The sequence below is a fragment of the Mirounga leonina genome, unplaced genomic scaffold (assembly GCF_011800145.1).
Source record: "Mirounga leonina isolate KUSES-001 unplaced genomic scaffold, KU_Mleo_1.0 Mir_170, whole genome shotgun sequence".
NCBI lineage: Eukaryota > Metazoa > Chordata > Mammalia > Carnivora > Phocidae > Mirounga > Mirounga leonina.
Genome location: NW_023270433.1, coordinates 25,097,614 through 25,120,795, shown reverse-complemented (window position 1 = coordinate 25,120,795; position 23,182 = coordinate 25,097,614). Strand labels below are relative to the sequence as shown.

General features: G+C 46.1%; 1 protein-coding gene across 10 annotated transcripts in view; it reads left to right on the top strand.

Annotated features, from left to right (window-relative positions):
• Positions 1-23,182, top strand: part of ZNF462 (zinc finger protein 462) — a 136,319-nt gene that overhangs the window by 94,616 nt on the left and 18,521 nt on the right. For 9 of the 10 annotated variants that reach the window (XM_035016140.1, XM_035016137.1, XM_035016145.1 and 6 more), the window contains 3 exons: positions 6,952-7,219; positions 9,153-9,289; positions 18,307-18,530. In XM_035016140.1, coding sequence (XP_034872031.1) covers positions 6,952-7,219; positions 9,153-9,289; positions 18,307-18,530 — 629 coding nt within the window. Of the gene's footprint in view, positions 1-6,951; positions 7,220-9,152; positions 9,290-18,306; positions 18,531-23,182 lie in introns of those variants that run through there. The other variant, XR_004681248.1, reaches the window with a different exon arrangement.

Genomic DNA, 23,182 nt, shown 5'->3' with positions numbered 1-23,182 from the left:
ACGGGCACATACGTTGTATCATGTGTTACTTCCAGATTCAGCTTCTTTTAAGTGGAGTGGTAATTTAGACATTTGTGGAACAGTCGTAGAGCAGAGTCCTTCTAGATTTTTATGTTCTCAATCTTTTATAGTTGGTCTTGCCAAAACATAATTTGTTGGAATTTTTTTTTAGCAACTTGACTTTATCAAGTCTTTCCAAAGCATTCAATGTAGCTTTCATAGAAATGACACTTTATGCCCATATTCCATCATTTTAGGTCATCTTAATGACATCAAACAAGCTCATTGGCAAATATAACAGGTACAAAGAAGTCTGGGAGCGAATCCAGTGGATTGTTGTTAGCATCAGCTCAACTGTTGGAAGCAGAGATGGTTGGGCCCGCTGGAGGGTGACCCCCAGCACCAGCCCAGACACTGCTGCCTTCGGTCTTCTTGGGTCAGGATGTTTTAAGGTCAGAGGCATCGATCTGGCCAAATGTGATGGTGGAGGTTGCTTAGGGGAACCTGTGAGTGTAATGTGAGGTGTAATGAGATCCGGGTGAGAATCCCGATGTGTCTGTGCTGACGAAGCACCGAGGAGATCGGCGTCCTATCTGGATTGTTGGGAAAAGTCATCACAGTGTAGATGACATTTCAGCTGAGCTCTGAAGGATGGGTAGATATTTGCCAGGCAAAAAGAGGAAGAAGAGAGCTCAGTAGCCCTGGTCAAGGACTCCCAATGATGAAATAGGCAGAATGTGCTTCTGGGAATTGGGAACGAGCTAGAAGTGAGGCTGAACGCATGCTCTGGGGCCAGACTGAAGAGCTCTGTGTACTGCACTCAGGAATCAAGACCTCACCTTTGGGCACCGCAGCATAATCCTATCATGACCATGTAAGTGATCACATGTCTGTGATGCGCATGCCGGCTAGACTAGAACAGATCTCTGAGAAAGGAAGACCAGATAGGAGGCTGTTCAAGCTGCCCATGCAGGATATGAGGGCCTGAATGAACAACGGGAAGGGAAAGCCCAGAGAGGGAGGTGGTTGGAGCTGAGCGTGACACTGGTCTCTAGGACGGGGTAGGGGCTCAAGCACTGCTGCCAAGGACAGTTGGGAGGAAGAATCTCACAGCTGAAACTGGAACGAAGCAGCGAGCCATTCACTAGCATTCAGACACGTGGGCAAAGGAGCAAAAGGGCAAAAGGAGAAGTGTGGGCAAAGAGGAGGTCGGGCTTCAGCGCCTCAGGTTTAAGGAGTCCGACATTTTAGAGAGCTTAATCATCTCAGAGCTCACTGGGTTTCTCATGGCGGCAGGATTCTCTCGTCCCCACAGATACCTGGGTCACTAGCACAGACGTGAAGACACGTAGACTATTTTTGTCCTTTGCCCACGCTTATTAGCAGTTGTGTGCTAGAGGTTGCATGGCATTCCAGAAGTTTCCCAGCTATTGACTAAAGTAGATCTTTAAGTGCTCTCTTGATATTGTTAATGTGCCCTTCTCCAGTTTTCTATGATTTCTTGACGGGAAATAATGGGCTGTATTTACAGCATTTCGGGGGTCCCACCCTCACCACCCCCCATACTTTGGATATTTACAGTTGTTGCGGTTAAATTATCCACAGGTAATATTCTGTTTCTGGTTCCTTCTGCTACCAAACTTGAGTTGCTAAACCACCCGCTTTTCTAAAGAAAACTACAATTTAGGCATTATTTTGAACTTTCTATGCTATTTTAGAAGATTTTAAATTCTCCCTAATGCAGTCTACCCCACTTTCTGGTATACATATTTTTCTGTTCACACTCATCCTCCAATCTTCATTCCTTTTCCCTGTTGGAATTAGGTGACTTTTTCTCATTGTGATAAGAATGGAGTTATTTCATTTCTATTTACGACTTAAGGTGGAAGTGTGGTGAATTGAACGTTCCAGCATCTTCGTGTCTAGTGTTGACTTCATTAATGAACACACTAATGCTAGTTATTAGTGGGCACTCAAGTTTCTCTTGACGTTCTCCTCCGTCTCTCTTCTTCCAACATTTCCTCAGTCACCACGTACTGATTTTGCTTCTTCTCCACTAGCTCTTTAGGGATGCCTCTATCAGGACGTTTATTTCTTTGCATTTATCACAATCAGTTATTTACGTGTGCATCTGAGACAGCTGCTTGAGGACAGGAACCAAATCCTATGCCCCAGAACTGACTCTCCTGTTGACTTAGATACTCAGTAAATATTTGCTGAACAAATGGATATAACTGAAGCATTTGCCCCCCTGGGCACCCCTGATTTGCTTCCCTAAGATCCTTTGTCTTTTATTTTCTCCTGGTACTTGGTTCGCGCCGACCAAAGAGCCTGCCTCCCCAAGTCTGCACGAACATCTAGCTCAAATAGAATTAAGTGTGGTTGCTGGTGCCAAGATCCTTCTGCTACGTTTGTACCTTCACTCAGATCCTCTCTGTGGAGCTGTAGAAAATTGAGAATTGATCTTCCTGTACAGCTCCCTTTTTGGATCACTCAGTGCGTAAGGGGGCTGTCCTCTGCAGCGCCCACAATTTACTGCCCAATTGATTCTTACTCTTCCTGTATCTCCCTTAATCCTCCAATAGTTAAATTCTCCTGCTACTGTTCATTTGTTCTCCTTGCCTCTTGTATTCCTTCAATCAGTGGAGTAAGTTTGCCAGACGTGGAGAAGGCCTGTGTTGTCACAACAGCTCTGCTCGCCCCCCTGCTAGACCCCAGCTCTGAGAACGTACCCCTGATGTCTTCTTGGACTTTCACTCCCTAGAGCCCGCACATAGCCTGGCACTAAGAGGGTGTTAACTACATGTTTGTAGCCTCAGAATATTCAAGAACACTTCATTCTATCATGCTTATTGTGTTCCCAGAGTTCACTTGTTTGTCATTTGCCTTTATAAAATCCAGTTTCTTGTGATTGTTTCTGTGCTGGCTAATTTTTAGAGAAAGAAGAAGGAAAAAAACCCCTAGAACTGATAGTCACCTGGGTTTGGCTGGCATTCTGGGAGATGGACTATAGCAAGAAGAACTCCTCTGGGAACATGGCTAAGTGAGAGGCCTGGGAGGTTTCACCCGGAACCCAGCCCTTTCCCTGGTTTGAACACCTGTCCAAGAGCCACCGGAAAGCATCCGCCTCCCGTCCGTGTACCTTTCTTTTCCCAGCCAGATTCCACCCGAGGAATTTCAGAGCAGTATTACTTGAGGGCAGTTTATCAGGCGTCTATGAAAGCACGGGCCGGCGGGTTTCCGATGCTGGGCATCTGCTGTGTTCTCCTGCACAGCCTGCTTGTGGACTTGTCTCCTATGTGATCCTGTGTTTTCATTTTTATAAAGCATCTTGCAATTTTGGATATTCTTTTTCTTTCCCACGAACCTTGCTGTATTTTTCCCCCACGTGTTCTGAAAGGCTTATTTTAGTGTTTTCTTTCACATCCCGTTCACTGTTACTCCCTATCTGTCCTGTTTCCATTTCTATCTATTCTAATGTTATTTCAATTTTTCTGTCACCTTTTCTCTCTCCTCTCTGCTAAATATTTATTGGTGATGGACAATAGATACCTGATGGGCAAAATTCAGATTTTAGAGTCAGACGAATCTTTGTTCAAACCCAACCTCTGCCTCTTACTAGCCGTATGACCAACTGCCTCAACTACCTCATGGGTAAGATTGTGATGAGAACCTACACGGCACACCATAGTTGTGAGAATTAATTGCTGGCAGTTCAATAAATTCCAAACCCATTTCTATAAGCACCATGACCGTCCATGCTAAAATTCTATTTTGATCCTGATTTTACAAAATATAATTATTTTTATAGACCGTTGACAAAGTGGATAGCTACCCGTGACTTAGATTTATCTTACAACTATAACTGTACCTGATAACGTAATTTCTAAAACTTTGCACGTGAATATAGTCACAGGTCAGAGAATTAAACCTCTAGACAGCAGGCATGTCTCAGGGTTGGGTTAGGAACGTAGGGACCAGCCTGGTCTCTGCTCATGGTTCCTCTTTAAGGATTACTGGCCATCCAGGTGATAAAGATGTGACCTGGGTGAGCACCTCGGGTTCAGTTTCTCCCCTGAATTCACACCCCTGTGCTTCCGCTGCTGTAATTCTCAGTGACCGCAAGCCCGGCTGTTGAAAGCACAGAGTTTTTTTCACTTTCTGTAAGCTCGGAATGAAGAAAATAGCCTTAATGATGATTTTTAACCTCCGTGCGTGTCCTTCACCACTAACAATCTGTTTGCCTTTCTAACCTGGGCACAAAAACGACCCTCTTCCTGTTCCTCAGGCTGTGCCTCGTGAACAAGCTAGAATGTTCTGTAGCTTAGCAAGTGGGCTTTTTTAAGATCGGTGGAATCATACACGCTCACGTCTTTGTCACTTTAGTGCCCAAAGTGCTAAAATTGTACATTATTCACAAACTCCCAAGTGAGAGAGAATGAGAGACATAGTGTGTCTTGGCACCAGAGAAAAAAGTAAAGCTCTAAGAAGACCCAAACAGTTGTGAGCTGGGCATTATTACCAATGTACCGTAAGCGGTGGGATTTGCCCATTTTCGTAAATAAACCTGTCCATCGGATTTTAACCAGGAAAAAAAAAAGGGGGGAATTCATAACACGGTACATACAGCTGTCCCTTTTGCATTGCCATTTACGAGGGAAGGGCGCTGAGCCTCTCTTTCTTGGAAGGCTTTCCCTCACCACTTCTTGCATTTCTGTTTCTTCAAGTTTCATGTAACATATATATACCGAAGTTAAAATTTAGAATTCGTTTTTTGGGATGGATGGAATGAAATGCAATAGACCCTAGAGATAAGAAAAATGTGTTAAATCAAAGGAGACTCCCTTCCCTTGGAGGGAGTCTCCCTAAGAGATTAGTGCAGGTGTGAAGTTGGGGTGGGTGGAAGTTAGGGGAAGATGAATTCACCTGGCTTATGATCTGAGTCGGAACAACGGACTTCTTTGCAGGTTCTGCTGTAAAGGGGTCGAAGCTGTCGGGGGCCTGTGTCTGAGGTGACAGCCAGCCTCCATGCTAGCCTGCAGGACTCGCTGACTTGGGTGCTGGGTCTTGGAGGGAGCTGCTTTCTGAGAAATGGACTGTTCCTTGGGATGTTCATTTTGGTCTCTGGGTAGATTTGTGGGCGGCCGAGAGCTCACAGGCAGCGGGACCCCGCCTTGGCCTTGTTGGTCCCAGGATTTCGATCCTGTAGAGTAAAGAGCGAACAAGAGGACAGGGGCTTGTCAGGGATGCTGATGGGGCAGTGCCCAACCCGCCGCTCAGGCCCATGTTAACAAGAGAGGCGGAGTGTGTTTTGTGCTTCCTCGTGTGTGTGTTTTAAGCAGAAACTAGTCTTGAGAGCTTAAACAGAAAACATCTTGAACAATCCATGCAATGGTAAACAAACCTGCTATTGAAAGGAAGAATGAGAAGTTGACAATTGCATTATTGTGATCCTGAGTGGGTTCATCAGCTAGGATTGAGGAATAAAGAAACCAGAGATAAAAGACTTGAGTAAAATGAATTCGGTTGTGTCATTCCTTTCTTCCTTTGTCTTCAGTTTACACCTGGTAATGAACTCATGGAGGCTTGGAGGTATTGTTCAAGTTTCCTTTTCTTTTATTTTTGTGTGTGTGGCAGGTTTGTTTACAATTTCCAAAGGGGTTTTTTCTCCATCTTGAGGAATACAAATTGAAGAGGGGGAGGAGGAGAACAAGAAGGGAAGGTATTTTAGTATTTTGAAGACAGGAGGTGGCCTCACAATAAGGGAGGCTGCTCTGTTTTTGTTTTTCTTCTCAAAGAGGCCAACGGGATGGATGGTCCTGGTTTCATCAAATATGGGTTTTACAGAATTCCTCCGTGTCCTGCCTCGGGGAATCGTGCTTTGGAAAATTAAGTGTCCATCAAATCAGGAGGCTGGTACAGTTTCTATCCCCTTTCCCACCTTGCTTTTTGAAAGGCTTAAAAAAAAAGAGCCCTTTGTTTTCAAGGAAAGTTACACTGAAATTCATCTGTGGGGTATTCAAAGACTTCATGTGCGTCATTCCTAGGCAGCTCTGGGTTGTGCAGGACAATGTTGCCGAAAGCGTAGCCTCAACATTCAAAGCAGCATGTTTGGAAAAGGGTCAAGATCTTTCTTTCTCCCTCTCTCTGATTTTTTAAGAAACCGAGATTTCCCCCCCTCCCATCTAGATCACATTTCTCCACCACATTTCTCCACTGAAGCTTCTCAGGGTTAAGATTTATGGCTGTCATTTCCGACATTTTCCTCCGAATTGCAAACTTTAAAATACCTTTTAGGGAAACTTATTTGGAATTTCATTTTAATGGGATTTATGAATAAATCTCCATCTTAATGCTGACTAAGCTTTAAACATCCATTCCAGGAGAACACTATTAGATCTTTATATTTTAAATTTTAAATCACTTGACTGTGAAGACATAAAACATTTTTGTATTTGTGAGTGCCATGTGTTCGAGCATTTCTGTTAAAGACCTTCTTTCTGGGGGGCGGGGGATTGGCTTGAATAATTCTGGGCTGCAGAGGAGGAGATATGACATCATCTGCTTTCCTTTCTCACATCGGTGCCTGTGTGCTTTCTGTGCGTTCATTTATCTCACCTACAGGGACGGGTGGGTACTCTGTGGCAGCCGTTTCCTCTAGACAACAGTTGACTTTCTTTCTTCCTTCACTTTGAAACCTTTCACCTCAGCGTTTTAGTTTTAAATGCCACGAGCCCTCAACGTCAGATGAAAAGAAGCGACACTTCCTTCCCACCTGCCCTTCCCCAGATCTGTGTGGTAGGATGTAAATGAAGATGAAAGGTGGATCGTAGTCATCATCTGTAGGGAAAAGAAAAACAACTACTCCAGACTAATGTCGGGGGGTTTTCAGGGGTCAAAGCTCCACTGTGGTTCTCTGTGTCCGGTGTCCTTGTCCCTGTCTGTCCGCAGACTCCTCCTACTCAGAACCTCCAGATGTTCAGCAGCAGTTGAACCACTATCAGTCGGCCGCGCTGGCGAGGAACAACAGCCGAGTCAGCCCCGTGCCCCTCTCCGGGGCCGCCGGGGGTGCCGAGCAGAAAACCGAGGCTGTTCTGCACTGCGAATTCTGTGAATTCTCCTCTGGCTACATCCAGAGCATCAGACGCCATTACAGGGACAAGCATGGCGGGAAGAAGCTCTTCAAGTGCAAAGACTGCTCCTTTTACACAGGCTTTAAGTAAGTGGCGTGAAGAACAGCCTGGAGAAACAAAGTGGCTGTGCCTGCCCCACCCCTCACCTCACGCTTCCCCGTGCTTTCCTACCGGGAGCGCAGGGAAGGCCCTGCCCGCGGGATCCTGCAGGGATGGGGTCCAGTTTTCACAAAAGGAGGCTAGTTCCAGAAGACTGCTTTGGGGTTTGTGGAAGGGGGCTTGGGGGCGAAGCGCTCGCTCTGTCAGAACAAACGAGTTTAAACGTCAGAGCGAATGGGCAGCCAAGGAGTGTGAGAGCGTGGTAAGGGATTTCTTGGGCCCAGTGCATGAAGCAATGAGTGGTTTTTTTCCCTTCGAAAGACTATCCTCCCTTTTTGAATTTGTCTTTGGGGGAAAAAAAAAAATCTGTGTTTTTGAAAGCGAAGTCAAAGCCAAGGGAGAACATCCAGCAATTGTGATTTCCCTGCTACCCTTATAGAAAATTCCTATTTCTTAAGATCATATTGTTGAGAGACACCCAGAGAATCAAGACTCCAGCACTGTGAAGACTAGAACTGAACAATTGTAGAGAGATTGTTCCAATCCAGAAAAAGATAATCCAAAGCCACCTCTGCTCCTGTGTATAACAGAATCTGTGAGCTCAAAGAACAGAGTGCTTCCTATCATGTGCTCTAGACTCTTGTGATTTAATCTCATCCTGTGCAATGCTGTTTAGGTCGGTGGTTATGAATGCAGAGTGTGGAGTCTGACTACCTGGGTTTGAATCCCAGCTTTGTCACGAACTGGCTGTGTGACTTTGGACAAGTCCCTAAGCTTCTCTGTGTCTCCTGGTCCTTATCTGCAAAATAAAGGTAGTAATACTACCTCACTTACGGGACTCTGAGGAGGAGTAAATGAACCAATATATCTAGAGTGCTCAGAATAGTGCCTGGCGCAAAGGAAGTACTAATTAGTATTACAGTATCATTGAAAGCTATTATAATAATGTGATATTAGATGGCTCTATTACAGGTGTAAAGCTATCATTATCTCTTCCTGTTGCTGTTAGGCCCTGAGCCTTAGGCCACTCTAGTACTTCAAGACAGACTCCACGCAGCCAGGCTGGCAAAAGTAGGTTTCATCGCCAACAGAAAACAATCGGAAGAAGAACAAGGTTCTTTTCCACCCACACCTTAGTTGCTGGGATTCGATGGGAAATGTGTTACTTCTCTGACTATTAATACTAATTTGGTTCAGTTGTTTCTCAGATAAATACGTATGTGACCTTAGAACTGAGAAGAGGCTGAAGACCCAAATAACAAGGGCCCACTGACAGGTGTACATGTCTCCCCGGAGAGAAGCACTTGAGTTAATAAGAAGGGGACCTTGCCTATTAGACTCTTGGTTTCATCCATTTTTATGAGACACTGAAGGCTTTGTAAATGATGAAGTTTTGAAAAGGATGGAGGGGTAGACAACAATAATCGCTTTCCTCCTTCAAGCTGGTACAACAGCTTTGAGTTTAGTTTACCTGATCGTCGGCCGCCATGACGTCCCAGCCAACTTGCCCTCAGGGTCCCATAGGCAGCTGGGAAATGAACCTGACTCCAGTCCCTCTCCTTCCAAGCACAATGAGAAAGAGGTTCTCGTGGGGATTTTGGCTTTATGCTTTTAATAGGCAGCTTCTCATCTTCAAGAATAAAGTGTTTGGGGAAGTCCATTTCTTTTCAGAGTAAGCCCTGACCCCGGCCAAGTGGCAGAAATTTTCAAAGAGGAAGTTAGCACTGCATGACAAAGTCCAGTTAGTGGATGAGTGACCAAGGAGCTTGTGGTCAGCAAACATGAGGAACAACTGTGCTTTGGGCCCTCCTGCAGGGGCGTCACACACAGAAGCCCCGTAGTGAGGTAGCCCGCAGGGGATGTGTGAGCGACATGATCCCTTGTCACACTCATCACCTCTCTCCCCCACCTCTCTCCCAGATCTGCTTTTACTATGCACGTGGAAGCCGGGCATTCGGCGGTTCCCGAGGAGGGCCCCAAAGATCTTCGCTGTCCTCTCTGCCTCTATCACACCAAATACAAACGCAACATGATTGACCACATCGTGCTGCACCGAGGTAACCTTCCTAAATGTGGTTTTCTTGGGGCAGAGGGCTGCGGGTGGCATTTCAAGGACTCCCCCCTCGAAGTGGCCACTTTGCCCTGGTCCCTGGTTCCTCAGCTTCTGTCCAGGCAGGAAATCACAGTGAATGACCACAGTGATGACAGCCCACGATAAAAACCCCTTCCTGCCGCAAGATGTGCTCCACGTGGAGGGAGGCAAAGGTGATGGGTTTAGCAGTGAACACTTCTCTGGGGCTTCCCAGCGTGAGGGATTTTCACATTCTGATTCCTCTGCCCTCACCGCCTTGCTAAGGAAGGAGCGAATGAGACACAGAACGGGCGGGTGAGGACTCATCATAAAATGTCAGGAGCTATCTGATTGCAAGCAATTCGTTGGAGGGAGACCAAAATGATGATTTCCAAAGCAGAGCGTGGAGTTTCCCATGAAATGGTTGGAGAGAGAAAAATTCTTAAAAATAAAAGTGGTCCAATAGGTATTAGACATCCCAGAGGTTTCAGATTTAAGTTCTGGTTTTAAAGCCTCCTGTGTTGACCTGCTCTCCCATCTGTAAGAAGAGAGGACATGAGCCTATGAAACAATGCGCCAAGTAGCTGGTCTGGTGCGTTCCCTGGTGGATGCACACTGCGTGTCATGTACATGTGGCTTCCTGTTGATAAACAGGGATGGTTCTTTCAAGTCCTCTTTGGTTTTTCTTTCAGTTGAGTTTGCTCTTGGCCAATTAAAACACTGTTAAACGACAGGCTTCCGCTGCATTGGAAGGAAAAATATGTTTATGTAAAAACTTTGTCCAAAGAAGATTCGGGCCAGAGGTAGATGGAAAAAGGATGACCAGAATCCTGGTTGCCAGTCTCTCGTGCTGTTTCCGTCCACTGATCTTTCATCTTTCCTTCGTGCCTTCCCTCCCTCCTCGTCCCCCTCTTCGTTCCTGTCTTCCTCCCTTGGCCTCTAACCCTAGGAGGCTTTTCCGTCTTTGCCACGTGGGCCTCAGAAACAGTGAGTGTGTCTTCTGCTGTCTTGCTGAGAGAGGTCACTCACCCTGACATGCTGGATAGTTTTGGAGCATTTTCAAAAGTTTCCAGCATGTCCCCAGTGCCACAGCCTCGGGCCGTTGCATTTTGTGACAATTTGCCCATCTCTGCTGCACACCCCGTGGAAGGCCCCGCTTAGCGCCCTCAGATTTCCTTCCTCCCCAGGCCGCCCTGAGGAGACGTGAGGTCGCTGCTGGCTGGGACATCCGCCTGCGAGCTGAGAGAAGCAGCATCGGAACATGGAGGCAGGAATTCGTGGCCAGAGTGGTGCCACCCAGTGTTTCACCTCAGTCACCTGGCTTCTGGTCCCCCAGCCCCTGTGTGGAGGTGGCTCTGTGCCCCCCTCACAGGGTGGGGAGGGGCCATGAGCAGTGTTGCCGCTGAGCAGACAGAAACGATGAGAGACCTCACTTCTGTGGTCGATGCCCTCCGGCTTCCCCTGTTGCTGCCTGGTGGGCTCAGAGCTTCAGTGTCTCATGCGCTCAATGATTTTCCTTCCCTGAGCTGAGGCTTCAGGAAGGGGATGGGGACACAGAGAAAGAGTAAAGCTAAAGCTGAGAAAGGCCCTTGGAGTGCTACACTTGACACGAAGTCACTCCTATCCAACAACCTCCTAAGGGCTAGGATTGCTACCTGTGTTCCTACTTCACGTGCATGAAACGTGAAACTGAGAAAAACTGCTTTTTCTTTGATTTGGTGTAGTTATTTTGTGGTCATCTCACAAAGGATTTAAGCTATCTTAAAGATATTTGTGCAGAACCGTAGGATTAAAACAAATGGGAAATTGGGGCAAATTTAGAATAAGGAGAAACCAGTTGCAGGTGCCCTGGAGGTACAGAGACGTTCACCAAGAAGTTGGTGTCCAGTGAACGCCGTGGGGTGCTGTGCACCTGGAAGCCGCGGGCTGTGGGTCTGGCCCTGAGATCCCGGCCTCCCAGGGGACAGAAGAAAACAGAATCCGTTGGATTTCAAGTGTTCGTTAGACTTTTGAAATTGCATTCAGGAGATTTTGAGGAATCCTAGATACCAAAACCTGAGAGGAATTGCTCCAGTGGGATCTCCGAAGGGGGGACCGTGTGCGATCCGGTGTGTATTATGCCCACCACAAATGCAGTGGGAAGGCCCACAGGGACGATGAGAGCTGGCCAGCGGAACCAGACTGGCCCGAGTGCTCACAGTGCTGTGAGTGAGTCAACTCCGGGCCTCTGATCCCGTGACCCATCCATCATACTGCCCGTCACCGGTTACTTACAGTCTCTGCTGTGTATTTGTAGAGGTCATTTATGTTAAACGAGCCATCTAAATATCGTCCTTACCGGGGTTGGAAAGTGCACGATCTGGAACGAAGGGACGTTTGAGGATCGGCAGTAATAATGACAACATTAACAACAACAAATTACTGTCACTGAGTGTTGACGAGGACAGGTGCTGTACTAAGTGAGTCCAATATGTCATTTTATGGAACTCTCACAAAACCCTGTATGGTGTGGGTATTACTGTTATCCCCCGAGAACAAGGGTAAAAGGTTCAGAGAGACTGAGTGTGACCCAAGGTCCAAATGACCAGTAAGTGACCCAGCTGGGTCTGAACCCAGGCTTGTCTGCCCCACAGCCCATGCCTGTAGCCACCAGGCATCACTGTCTCTCCCCTGGGAGGGTGGCTGATGTCACCGTGTTGAGTGTTCTCGTGGTGTGGCAGCTGTGTCTGAGGACGGAATCACCTGTGGGGCTGGAGGTCAGAGCTGAGGGCCACGGAACCGCAGATGGCAGGGTGTCTCAGGACAGCCATGTCTGCCATCTGCGTCCTGGCCTGGCTTTGGTGTCCATCTCAACCCAAAATGGCATCTCAGTGGGAAGCTGGTCTTGACAAGTCAGGAGACAGGGCTGGGTGTCTGCCTTGCAATTTCGAGTCGGGGCTGATCTCAAAGTAACAAGACGTGACTCTTCCTGCACCTGGGCTCTCCTTGCTCTGCGGATGAGTAAACATCATTGGTCTCTGGGGCCTGCAGTAAGAGAGCTTTCTGAGGCCTTGGGTAATTAAAATACTTGGGATGAAAGGGAAGAAGAAGAACTTCTGAACCGGCCCTGAGACTGAGAGACTGCTGGCAAGAATAGTTGCCTTCGCTTTTTATCCCAACAATACGATATATTTAAATAGGGAGGAAAGGGAGGAGAATTCATTTCACTCATGGGAAATCTGAATGAGAAATGGTCATGGGTTTATGTGGGTTGTGGCAAAAGAGCATACTGTGCGTCCATGCCTGCAGCAAGCATTCATTACTTGCTTGTGCCGCACTGTGCTGGGTTCTTGGGCAAGATGAAGTATACAGAAGACCCAGGACCTGCCCTCCTCAAGGAGATGAAGCACGTGCGTGAGTCTCCGTAAGGTAGCGAGTGATGGGTATCTAGGAGTTTCACAGCGGCAGGTGTATTTGTGTTTGGGGTAGAGAAAGGTGGGGGGGGCGTGGCTTTCAAACTGAGCCAGGATGACATTTCAGCAGGCAAAGATGATTGAAGGTGGGGTATATTAGTTAGCTGGGTAGCTTGAAACAACAATGTACTGTCACTGCTCTGGGGCCTAGAAGTCTGATAGCAAGGTGACAGCAGGGCCGTGCTCCTTCTGAAGGCGCTAGACAAGAATCCTTCCGTGGCCCTCCCTTGCTTCTGGTGGTTCCTGACATCCTGGCCCTGGAGCTGCGTCATTCCGGTCTCTGCATCTGTCCACACATGGCCGTCTTCCCTGTGTGTGTCTTCTCCGTGTCCTCTCCTCTTCTTCTAAGAACACTACTCATTGAATTTAGGGCCCACCCCAAACCACTGTGACCTCATCCTGACTACTTACATCTGCAAAGACCTTATGTCCCAATAAGGTTCCATTTTGAGGTTCTAGGTGCACATAAATTTCTGGGGGACACTATTGGACCCCCTACATGGGGGGGAGGAAAAATTTAAATCAGTCAGGTAGGTGGGAGCAAGATGTGTTGACAGTGTATTCAGGTGTTCTGAGGGGGGCTGAAGGGAACAGGGGACAAGGCTGGTAAGGTGTGTTCTGGCCAAATTAGGTAGGGCTTGGATACCAGTGTAGGAGTTCGAACTTTACTCAGTAGGCAGATGGGAAACCAGGGTACCTGCTGAATACCAACTTAGCAAAGATTGAAGCCAAGGATTGGTAGACCCAATTCTTTGAGAAACTTAGGTCAGATCAACATTTGGTGAGATTGGCCATGATTGGACCAGTTTGGAAAGGGAAAAATTAGGCCCTGAGATTTTTGTTTGCTGGAGAAGTTTGGAGGTAGGACTTTTGGTGGGTTTTCGTTCAATGCAACAAATATTTATTGAACATTCACTATAATGCTAGCATTGTTTTAAGCTCTAGGGGTACAGCCATGAAGAGTCAGGCAAGATCTGTGCACTGAAGGAACTTGAACTTGATAGGAAGGGAGACCGTGAACAGGGAATAGTTTCATGAGTACATTTCCACTGAGTTTGTCAGTTTATCATCATCATTGGAAGCATGATGCCTCGTGCACAGACAGCTTTGCCTGTATGTACCTTACACACCTGTCGTGCACCTGGAAAATTGGGTACAGATTGAATTACAGGGATGAAACACAGTTTTGCCAGATATTTCTATTTATAATTCTGGAACTGTGTAATCCCCGATTCTGGTCTCCAGTTGGCATATTAACTTAAAGCTTCTGCTTCCCAGCCCATAACCCCAATACATGGGCAAACACTGAATTTAACTGAATCCTGCTGGTGGGCATCTTTTGGGAACAAAACTAATCTCCCTTAATTTACCTGATGGGTATCGTTTTTCTTATGGAAAAAAAAAAAAAGCTGCAGTGCGATTGCCAGTCTTTCATTTTATTCAGTGAAATTACACATTCCCTTCCATCCCCACCAAATACTTTTGCCGGTTAGAATGAGAGGTGTGGTTCTTTGGTGCTCAGCTTTCTCTGGCTTGATGGTGGCAGCCTGGCTAGCATCAGGATTAATAACGTCTTACCAGGAGCTGTTGTCCTTACGTTTATGTGTGCCTGTTTATGGTCATATTTTAGAATAGTTGTTCTTTAGGAACTACTGTTATCTTCTTAATGGCTTTCTAGTTCTTAGCTTTTGTCACTCATTTGGCCGAGAGTAACGGGTGGGGCTTTGGTTTGGCCCAAAGAGGGTCTCAGGCCTGGAGCGGGATCATTTGCATACGGAGTTTGTTGGCGTGAATGACTTCCAGACCTCTCCCTACTTCGTTCAGACTTGGCACGTTGCGGGGAGGAAACCCAAGTGTGTTGTGGTCTGCCTTTCAGGAAGAATTTTTACTTGGTGACTCTGGACTCCACAGTGATGTGGTTTTTCTCTGTTTTGAGCAGAAGTGACCCTCCGCCCTCCCGGTAGTTGCAGTTTGGCAGATTTTTCCACTGAGCACCTCGGGAGTTCGACAGCACGCCCTTCTAGGCTCTCTAGCACCTCAGTTCCCACAGGCTTCCGCGGGGCTTTCCCCCTGGGTTTCACGTCCAGCTGCAGCACCAAGCGGCTTTTGAGTAGGAAGAGATGAGAGACACAATCTATCTTGTAGTCAAACTGGTGAAGTCATAATATTTTTGCAGCCAGCTCTGGAAGCTGAGTCACAATGAGTGTGATTCAAGCCTTGATTTCTTACCCAAGGTAATTTTGAGAGGTGTGAAGTCAAGAAAGACCCACAGTTGTCGCTGCCTCCATAGAGAAAAAAAGTCCTGAGCCCTGGGCTTCTGTAGCCAAGACAGGGCTCCGTCCATACCTGGAAACATTCCAGTCTCTAACTTTATGTCCTTGACTTGCCTCAATAATGAATAACCTCATTCAGAAAACCCTGTCAGTGATTTGCCCACCTTTCCAAGTCTCTCTTGTTTTTTTTTTTTATCTTGGTCGTGTTAGCCATGTGTTTAGAAAGGAGAAAAATTAACTTTTTTTCCCTAAAATGAAGATCTTAGTCAAAATCCACATAGCCCAGAGACTGGGAATGTTGGTGATGTCTTCGTTTGGAAATGGGAAGAAGTCTGATGTTTCAGAGTGAGTAAGTAAGCAGGAAATTACCTCTTATCTGATTGAGAAGATACTCGAAAGAAGTCAGAGAGAAATGGTTGCCTTAGACACTCCTGTAGCTATGGTACTCTTTGGTACTCTTAAACGATTAGGAATCAAAGGCGCATAAATAAACAGCGTGCAGATCGGATGTTCCAAGAGAGTTCTTTTCGGGGGTGAAGGAGGAGGGCCCTGGCACAGGTCAGGCAGGGGACCTGTGCTCCCAGGTCACAACTTTGTTCTGAACCAGAGGCGTGACTTTGAGGACGAGTCCAACAGGCCAGTCCTCAGCTTCCACACCAGTAAACTACAGGTAATAAAACCCGACTTTGCAGAGTGTTTTGAGAATAAAAAGTTAACCGTGAGGGTAGAATGCCTAACAGTGCTTGAAACAGTGAGCTCCAGGCAAATCGCCATGGTCATTTCCATGAATTATTATTATTTAAACTCCAGAGTATTTTGAGTGCTCCTGACTTTGTGTAAAATTCACTTAGACACACATAGTGAAATGGGAAACTGCAAAGAAAACTAACCAAGGTGGTAGAGGAATTGAAAGGGAGGCCTATAAAAAAAAAACAACCCCAGTCTGAAAGAAGTGATTCTTTACGGGAAGAAGTGAAGACAGGAGGCTGCTTGCATGGCTGTTTCCAAGGTGTTGGAGGCATCGTCCCAGGGACTGTTATCCAGCTGTGGTCCGTCTCCACGGAGGTCAGCAGACCCAGAGCGCACAGCACGGGCCAGAGACGGAGCGTGCACGAGGCAGAAATGACACAATCCAAAGTGGGAGCCAACACAGAGCAAAGGAGGGGTGCAGTCTCAGGGAAGGTGCCAGAAAAGTTCGTGTCCGCACAGCCCGTGAGCTCCTCAGGCATGGGGCTGGTCCCAGGGGTTCAGCCTGCTCCCCTGTCTTGTGCCGTGGGCGCCTGCTTGCACGCGTGTCTTACCCAGAACGGCTGTGGGGGTAATGCTGGGCACTTGGTGTGGAGCAGTGGTTATCGGCCAGGGTCAGGGTGCATTTGTCTGGAGGCATTTTTGGTTGTCACCCCTGGGGAAGCGGGGTGCCATGGCAGATGGTCGATAGAGGCCAGGGATCTTCATAAACATCCTACAGTGCAGAGTACAGCCCCCAGAGTCAAGCCTTATCTGGCCTCAGAATGTAAATAGAGCTACTGTTGAGAAACCCCGGGCTGGAGGAGTTGAACGGCGTAGCATGGGCTTTCTTAAGGCTCCGGCTGGCTTCTGCCAAAGCATTTTTTTCCTCCGATTACACCAAACCATAGAACTGAATGGTTAGAAGACTGTTAAACATTTGCTATTCTAAGAAAATGTGTGGATTACATTATAATCATGTGTTTCTTAGCTGTCTGCTCTACTTTGGTTTAAAAATATTTATATTTCTAAATAAGCGACTGACTCTTTGTATAGGGAAAATAACATATGCATTAGAGCTCCGGGGAGTACGTAGCAGACATCACCTTCCACGCTCCCTCGGGCCAGCTTCTTGCGGGCCAGTTAATCGCCGTATTCAAGGACTCCCTCGGCAGGGACTGCCCTGCCGTGAGAACGGGGTGGCTGAGGCTACAGCATGGCTTTGGGTGGGGAGAATTCTCCAGGGGCCAACCCCGGCCAACAACAAAGGGAGGGCTCGCAGGGAGCGCTGCATCATTGCACAAAACACTGATGTCTGGAAACGGTGCTACTCAGTGACTCCGAGACTAAATCACGCTTTCTTGACTTAATAATACATTGCTGTTTCTAAATAATATAAGTATATGTTGTGTGCGTCCATTTGTAAACTTCCAGAGTCTTCCGAAATCCAGACACAGCATGAAAACACACGCTATATTTGATCCTTGCATAAATAGCACAGATTTTAATTTTATCCCAGTTATGGATATCTGGCGCGTGCGCCGATACTCTGGGCAGACTGGTGTGAAATTTAATTTGAGCAGTTAAACACAAGGGTGAGAGAGTGCAAAATAAACAAGCACACGCATTTCCAGCCCTACAGCATTTGGTATGTTAATGGGAAAAGCACCCAAATCCTCTCTCTTATTTTTTTCCCTTGTGACAATCAGATTACAGATTGTCTGAAAAGGCACAAATCCTCCCTATCTCCCACGCCACCCCCATCTCTCCCTCTACCCCCATCTCTCCCTCCACCCCCCGAATGTTGCCCGCAGCCATTTCATTTGTGAGCTTCTACTAGAGCTGGAGTTTCAGGGAATGAAAACATACAGGTCCTTTGCTTTCAGATTTGTTATTAGAGATTCCCTTGGTTTCAGGAAAAGGAAAACCGTCTCCTTGAGAACCTCTCGGAAGGGGAAACAGGAGTGGAACTGGCAACAGTGGGACATGAAGGGTTTGCTTTGTGACAGGCAGGGATGCAGATCGCAGCAGGGCCAATTACAACGTCTGTGAGCTTTGGAAAGTTATTAAGAGCCCCGTTCCTTGCTTTACTGACCTGTGAAAACAGGAATACCTCCAGCCTAAGAGGGTTGCCAGGAAGGTGCATTGTTGGGGCACTCAGGTGCTTGGGAACTAGGGATGTCTTCTAGGTCCAGCCCAACTAGCACCTAGTGAGGAAGTGGGAGGTGCTGATAGTCAGTTATCATTACTGTGGATAAACCGTGGCCGCCTCCATTCAGGAATGAGCAAGCACCTTTCAGCCTGCCCACCTCGCTGTAAAGATCACTCTGGGGATTAAGTGCACCAAGGGCCGGTGGTCCTTCGAACACTTACCTGGGCCAGAGGAAGATGCCGTTTGGGGAACGGAGGGCGGGGCGGCGTGCATGTGAGTTCTTGGACACGGGCCCGTGAGAGGTGGCAAAACCGGCTGAGTTTCTTCCTGTATTCCAAAGAGAGCGCGTGCGGACCATCAGTAAAAATTTCCATCTTTCCAATTCAATTTGTTTCCGCAGAAGAGCGAGTTGTCCCCATCGAAGTGTCCCGTTCCAAACTGTCCAGATACTTGCAGGGAGTAGTTTTCCGCTGCGATAAGTGTACCTTCACCTGCTCCAGTGACGAGAGCCTCCAGCAGCACATAGAAAAGCACAATGAACTAAAACCTTACAAATGCCAGCTCTGCTACTACGAAGCCAAGCACACGGAGGAACTGGACAGCCACCTTCGGGACGAGCATAAGGTACCCGCCCGTCTCCCTGCCCCCGACCCTCGGCAGCCCCGTGGGGACGGGCCTGGCGGGGAGCCAGAGCTCGGGGTGGGCGAGGCAGGCCCGCGGGCTGAATGTTGCAAGGGCGCTTCCGATCAGAGGAAGGAGGTCATTTTAGAAAAACTGGAACACAGAGATGGGGATAAGGAAACCCCCCCCCCATGCTGCCACCCAGGTCCACCTGCTTAGCGTTTGTTCTCTCTTCTCTGCCCATTTTCCCTTGTTTTACGTAAGTCTGGTGATACCACACGTGAACTAGCGTGTCACCCTTTAAAAAAAATTTTTTTTTTACTTAACAACCTAACAGGAATATTTTTCCTGTTAAAATAATATTTTTTAAAATGTTATTTTAAATGTATCGTCACAGAAATTGACCAACTTTTTCTGTAAAGAACCAGAGAGTCAATGTTTTAGGCTTTGCAGGCCAGATGGCCTCACGGTAACCACTCAACTCTGCCCCTTGTAGCAAGAAAGCAGCTTACAGACAAGACAAATGAACGGGCATGGCCGTGTCTCCGCGACCCTTTATTTACGGAAGTAGGCGGCAGGCTGAGGGCCCGAAGTGGCTGGTCCCTGTCCTGATGGCCAGCCATCTTGTCCCTCAACCATGTAGGTCGTTTCCAGTATTCTCGCTAACTACAGAGATTTTCCAAAGCCTTGCTATTTGTGTCTAAACACTATAAGGGCTGTAAAAGACGTGTTTTGTTTAGGGAGGAGGATTGATAAAGAATAGATCAGTACCAGACCTAAAATCAAGGGTTTGTGGAAAAAACTTCTCTTCCAAAGGTCTGCTGATCAGAAGGCAGAATCCTATAGCGCAGCTTCAGAGGGCTTATGTGGCACATGGGGGAATTGAGGTGCTTGCTTCTGGTTCTGTGGATTGCCCAGAGTGCAGAGGAACTACAATTTGTATTTGTTTCTTGAAAAAGAAGCCCACTGAAATGTTTTCTAATTAACCCCAAAATATTGAGGGAGTGTTTACTTAAGGCACGATGAGATCGTTTCCTTTTTCTTTGCTCTGTGTCCTCCTCTTTTCTGGCCTTGCCAAACCCCAAGTTATCAAGACTTTAGTCCAAATCATCTGCGCCAAAGGGTTAGACCTTTTCTTCGGGGTGGGAAGAGAGAGAGAGAGAGAGAGAGAGAGAGAGAAGGCTGAGCTCCATCACCCATCCACAGTGAAAGGGTTTTGTGGTCACTTTTCTGCTTGGGAATGCATTCATTTTCTAATGTGTCTGCCCAAAAATGAAAGCAGAGAAGAAAAGCCTGAGTTCACCTCACTGAAAAACTTTCATAGCCTTTCTTAGTCAAACTTCCTGGGCATCTCTGCCCTCAAACTCAAAGGATAATCACTCATACATTTCAAACCAAGCTTTCTACAGTTGTGCACATGGATCTTATTTACGCACCCATCTCACATCTTGTTATTACAGTGTTCAAGGCTTTGGGATGGTATTTTGGGAGAGAGCAAACGAGGAAGATAAATTCTCCCGTTGTTACACAGTTGCTGTGGGTCACTGGTGAGAAGGTTAGAACCATTCACGTGTGGAACCGGGGGCTTCCCGAGCAGGCATGGAAGGTTGGGGCTTCAGGATACCTGTCAGGCCAGTGGGTTGCTCTGGAAAAGAGGGCCCCAGTTTAGAGCTTCTGGAACCAAGCACCAGAGTTTAAATCTTCTCTCCACTGCTTACTATACAACTTTAGCAAGTTACTTAAATTTCTGTATCTATTTTCTGGTTTCTAAATGGGAATCGTTTTATCTTTCTCAGAAGTTGTGTGAGACCAAACAAAGTCGTGGTATATCCCACACTTTGATGTGGCCCGGTGTGTTCCTCAGTCTACTTACGAATTGAGCTGTGGTACCCATCAGAAAGGTAGTTGGGTTCCCAAGGAACTAAAATATATTTAAAAATCACTAATTATACCTTGCATCTTAGATACGGTCTTTGATGTTCTATTTTCACTATGCCATGTTATGTTCTTTAATTTTACTCTTTCTCGTGGTTGACCAGCTTAGTAAGTCCAGTGAGCACCTAATTGAGGCTAAAGAATTGCCACTTCCAGCCTGCGTGGCGATTTTCCTGTCGTTTCAAGTGTTGTTAAGTTTATGAGACTTGTGCTTGTTACTGACGGCAGCACTTCCTATTTCTTCGTTTCTAAATGATGAGTACAAAATGTATTTCGAATTTTTAAAATAACTATCCAAACACTTCTTTTATTTTTCAAAAGATTTTATTTATTTATTTATGAGAGAGAGCGAACACGAGCGGGGCTGAGGGGCAGAGGGAGAAGCAGACCCCCCACTGAGCAGGGAGCCATCGTGGGGCTCGATCCCAGGACCCTGGGATCGTGACCTGAGCTGAAGGCAGACGCTTAACCGACTGAGCCACCCAAGGCGCCCCCAAACACTATTTTATAAACAAGGATAGCAGTGCTGCTGAAATGGAAGTTTTGACTGGTAGGCAGTGATATACACTGGTTAAAAACCGTCATTCATTGGGGCGATTTCAGCATTTATGAAAGCGGTATAAGGGTGTCAATGTACAATGAGCTAACGTGAAGTTTGCTAATAATCCAAATAAAAGTCAAGGACCTGGGCACCTGGGTGGCTCAGTCACTTAAGTCTCTGCTTTCGGTTCAGGTCATGATCTCGGGGTCTTGGGATTGAACCCCGTGTCATGCTCCCTGCTCAGTGGGGAGCCTGTTTCACCCTCTCCCTCTGCCGCTCCCCCCAGCCCTGCTCTTTGCCTCTCAAATAAATAAAACCTTTTTAAAAAAATGTCAAGAACCATAAGGCAAGAACAAGAAATTAAAGGCGTAAGAATTGGAAGGAATGAGACCACTTGCATTCACAGACAAGGTGACCTTTGCATGTAGAAAATCCTAAGTAATCTATATATTAAAAAAAAAAAAGCTGCAAGGATATTAGTGAGTATAGCAAAGTTGCAGGATATAAGGTCAATATGCAAAAAATCAATTCCATGTCTACATACTAGAAATGGAAATCTGAAAATGAAATTTGATTAATTTCATTTACGATAACATCAAAAAGAATAAAATAAGGATAAATTTAACATAGGAACTGTGAAAGCTGTAAACTGAAAATTACAAAATGTTGTTGAGAGAAATAAAAGAACTAAGTTAATGGAATATATACTGTATTCCTGGATGAGAGGACCCACTATTGGCAATTCTCCCCAAATCGATCTACAGATCCAACAGAATCTCTATCAAAATCTTTTTTTTTTTTTAAAGTTGACAAACTGATCCTAACGTGTAAATGCAGAGGACCTAGAATAGCCTCAACAGTATGGAAAAAGAACAAAATTGGAGGACTTCACCCTTTCTGATTTCAAAACTTCCCTTAAAGCCACTGTACTCCAGAGCATGTGGTATTGGCAGAAGGATAGATGCATGGATCGGTGATGCAGAAGAAAAACTCCAGAAATCAGCCCTCATCTAGGTGGTCAGTTGATTTTTTTTTTTCCACCCAAAGGTACCAAAGTAATAAGGAAAGGATAGTTCTTCCACAAATAGTGCTTGAACAATTGGATATCCACATACAAAATAATGATCGTTGACCCTTAATTCACTCCCAACACAAAAATTAAATCAAAATGGATCATTAACCTCTCAGTCTACGAACTGAAACCATAAAACTTCTGGAAAAAGAGTAGAAAAACTCCCTTGGGTTAGGAGAAATTTTCTTAAATAGGATACAAAAGCTATGGACATTAAAAGAAGAAAAATAAGGGGCGCCTGGGTGGCTCAATTGGTTAAGCAACTGCCTTCGGCTCAGGTCATGATCCTGGGGTCCCGGGATCGAGTCCCACATCGGGCTCCCTGCTCGGCAGGGAGTCTGCTTCTCCCTCTGACCCTCCTTCCTCTCATGCTCTCTGTCTCTCATTCTCTCTCTCTCAAATAAATAAATAAAATCTTTAAAAAAAAATAAAATAAAAAAAATAAAAGAAGAAAAATGAGTAAATTAGATGTCATCAAATTTTTGCTCTTTGGAGACACTATTAAGAAAACAAAAAGGCAAGCAACAGATTGGAAGCATATATTTGCAAAGAACTTTTACAACTCTACAGTAAGAAGATAATTCAATTACGAATGAGAAAAAAATGTGAATAGACACTTTACCTGTGAGGATACGCAAATGGCAAATGATCACATGAAAAGAGGCTCAGTAAGCTTCATCATTAGGGAAATGCAAGATAAAACAACAGTAAGATAGCACTACCCACCCGCGAGAACGGCTAAAATTAAGAAGACTGATGGTGCCAAAGTGTTGGCAGGGATGTGGAAAAACTGGAAATCTCATACAGCACTGGTTGGAACATAAAATGGCATATTCACTGGGGAGCACTTTGGCAATTTCTTTAAAAGTTAAGCATACACTTACCATCTGATCCAGCAAGTTTACTCTCACATAAAGCGGATGGATAAACAAAACGTGCTATATCCATACTATGGGATACTACCTATCAATAAAAAGAAATGAGTCTGTGGATATATGGAACAACATGGATAAATCTCAAGACCATCATGTTAACTAGACAGGAGCTAGACACGAAAGATCACGTATTATATGATTCCGTTTACATGAAATTTCTAGAAAAGGCAAA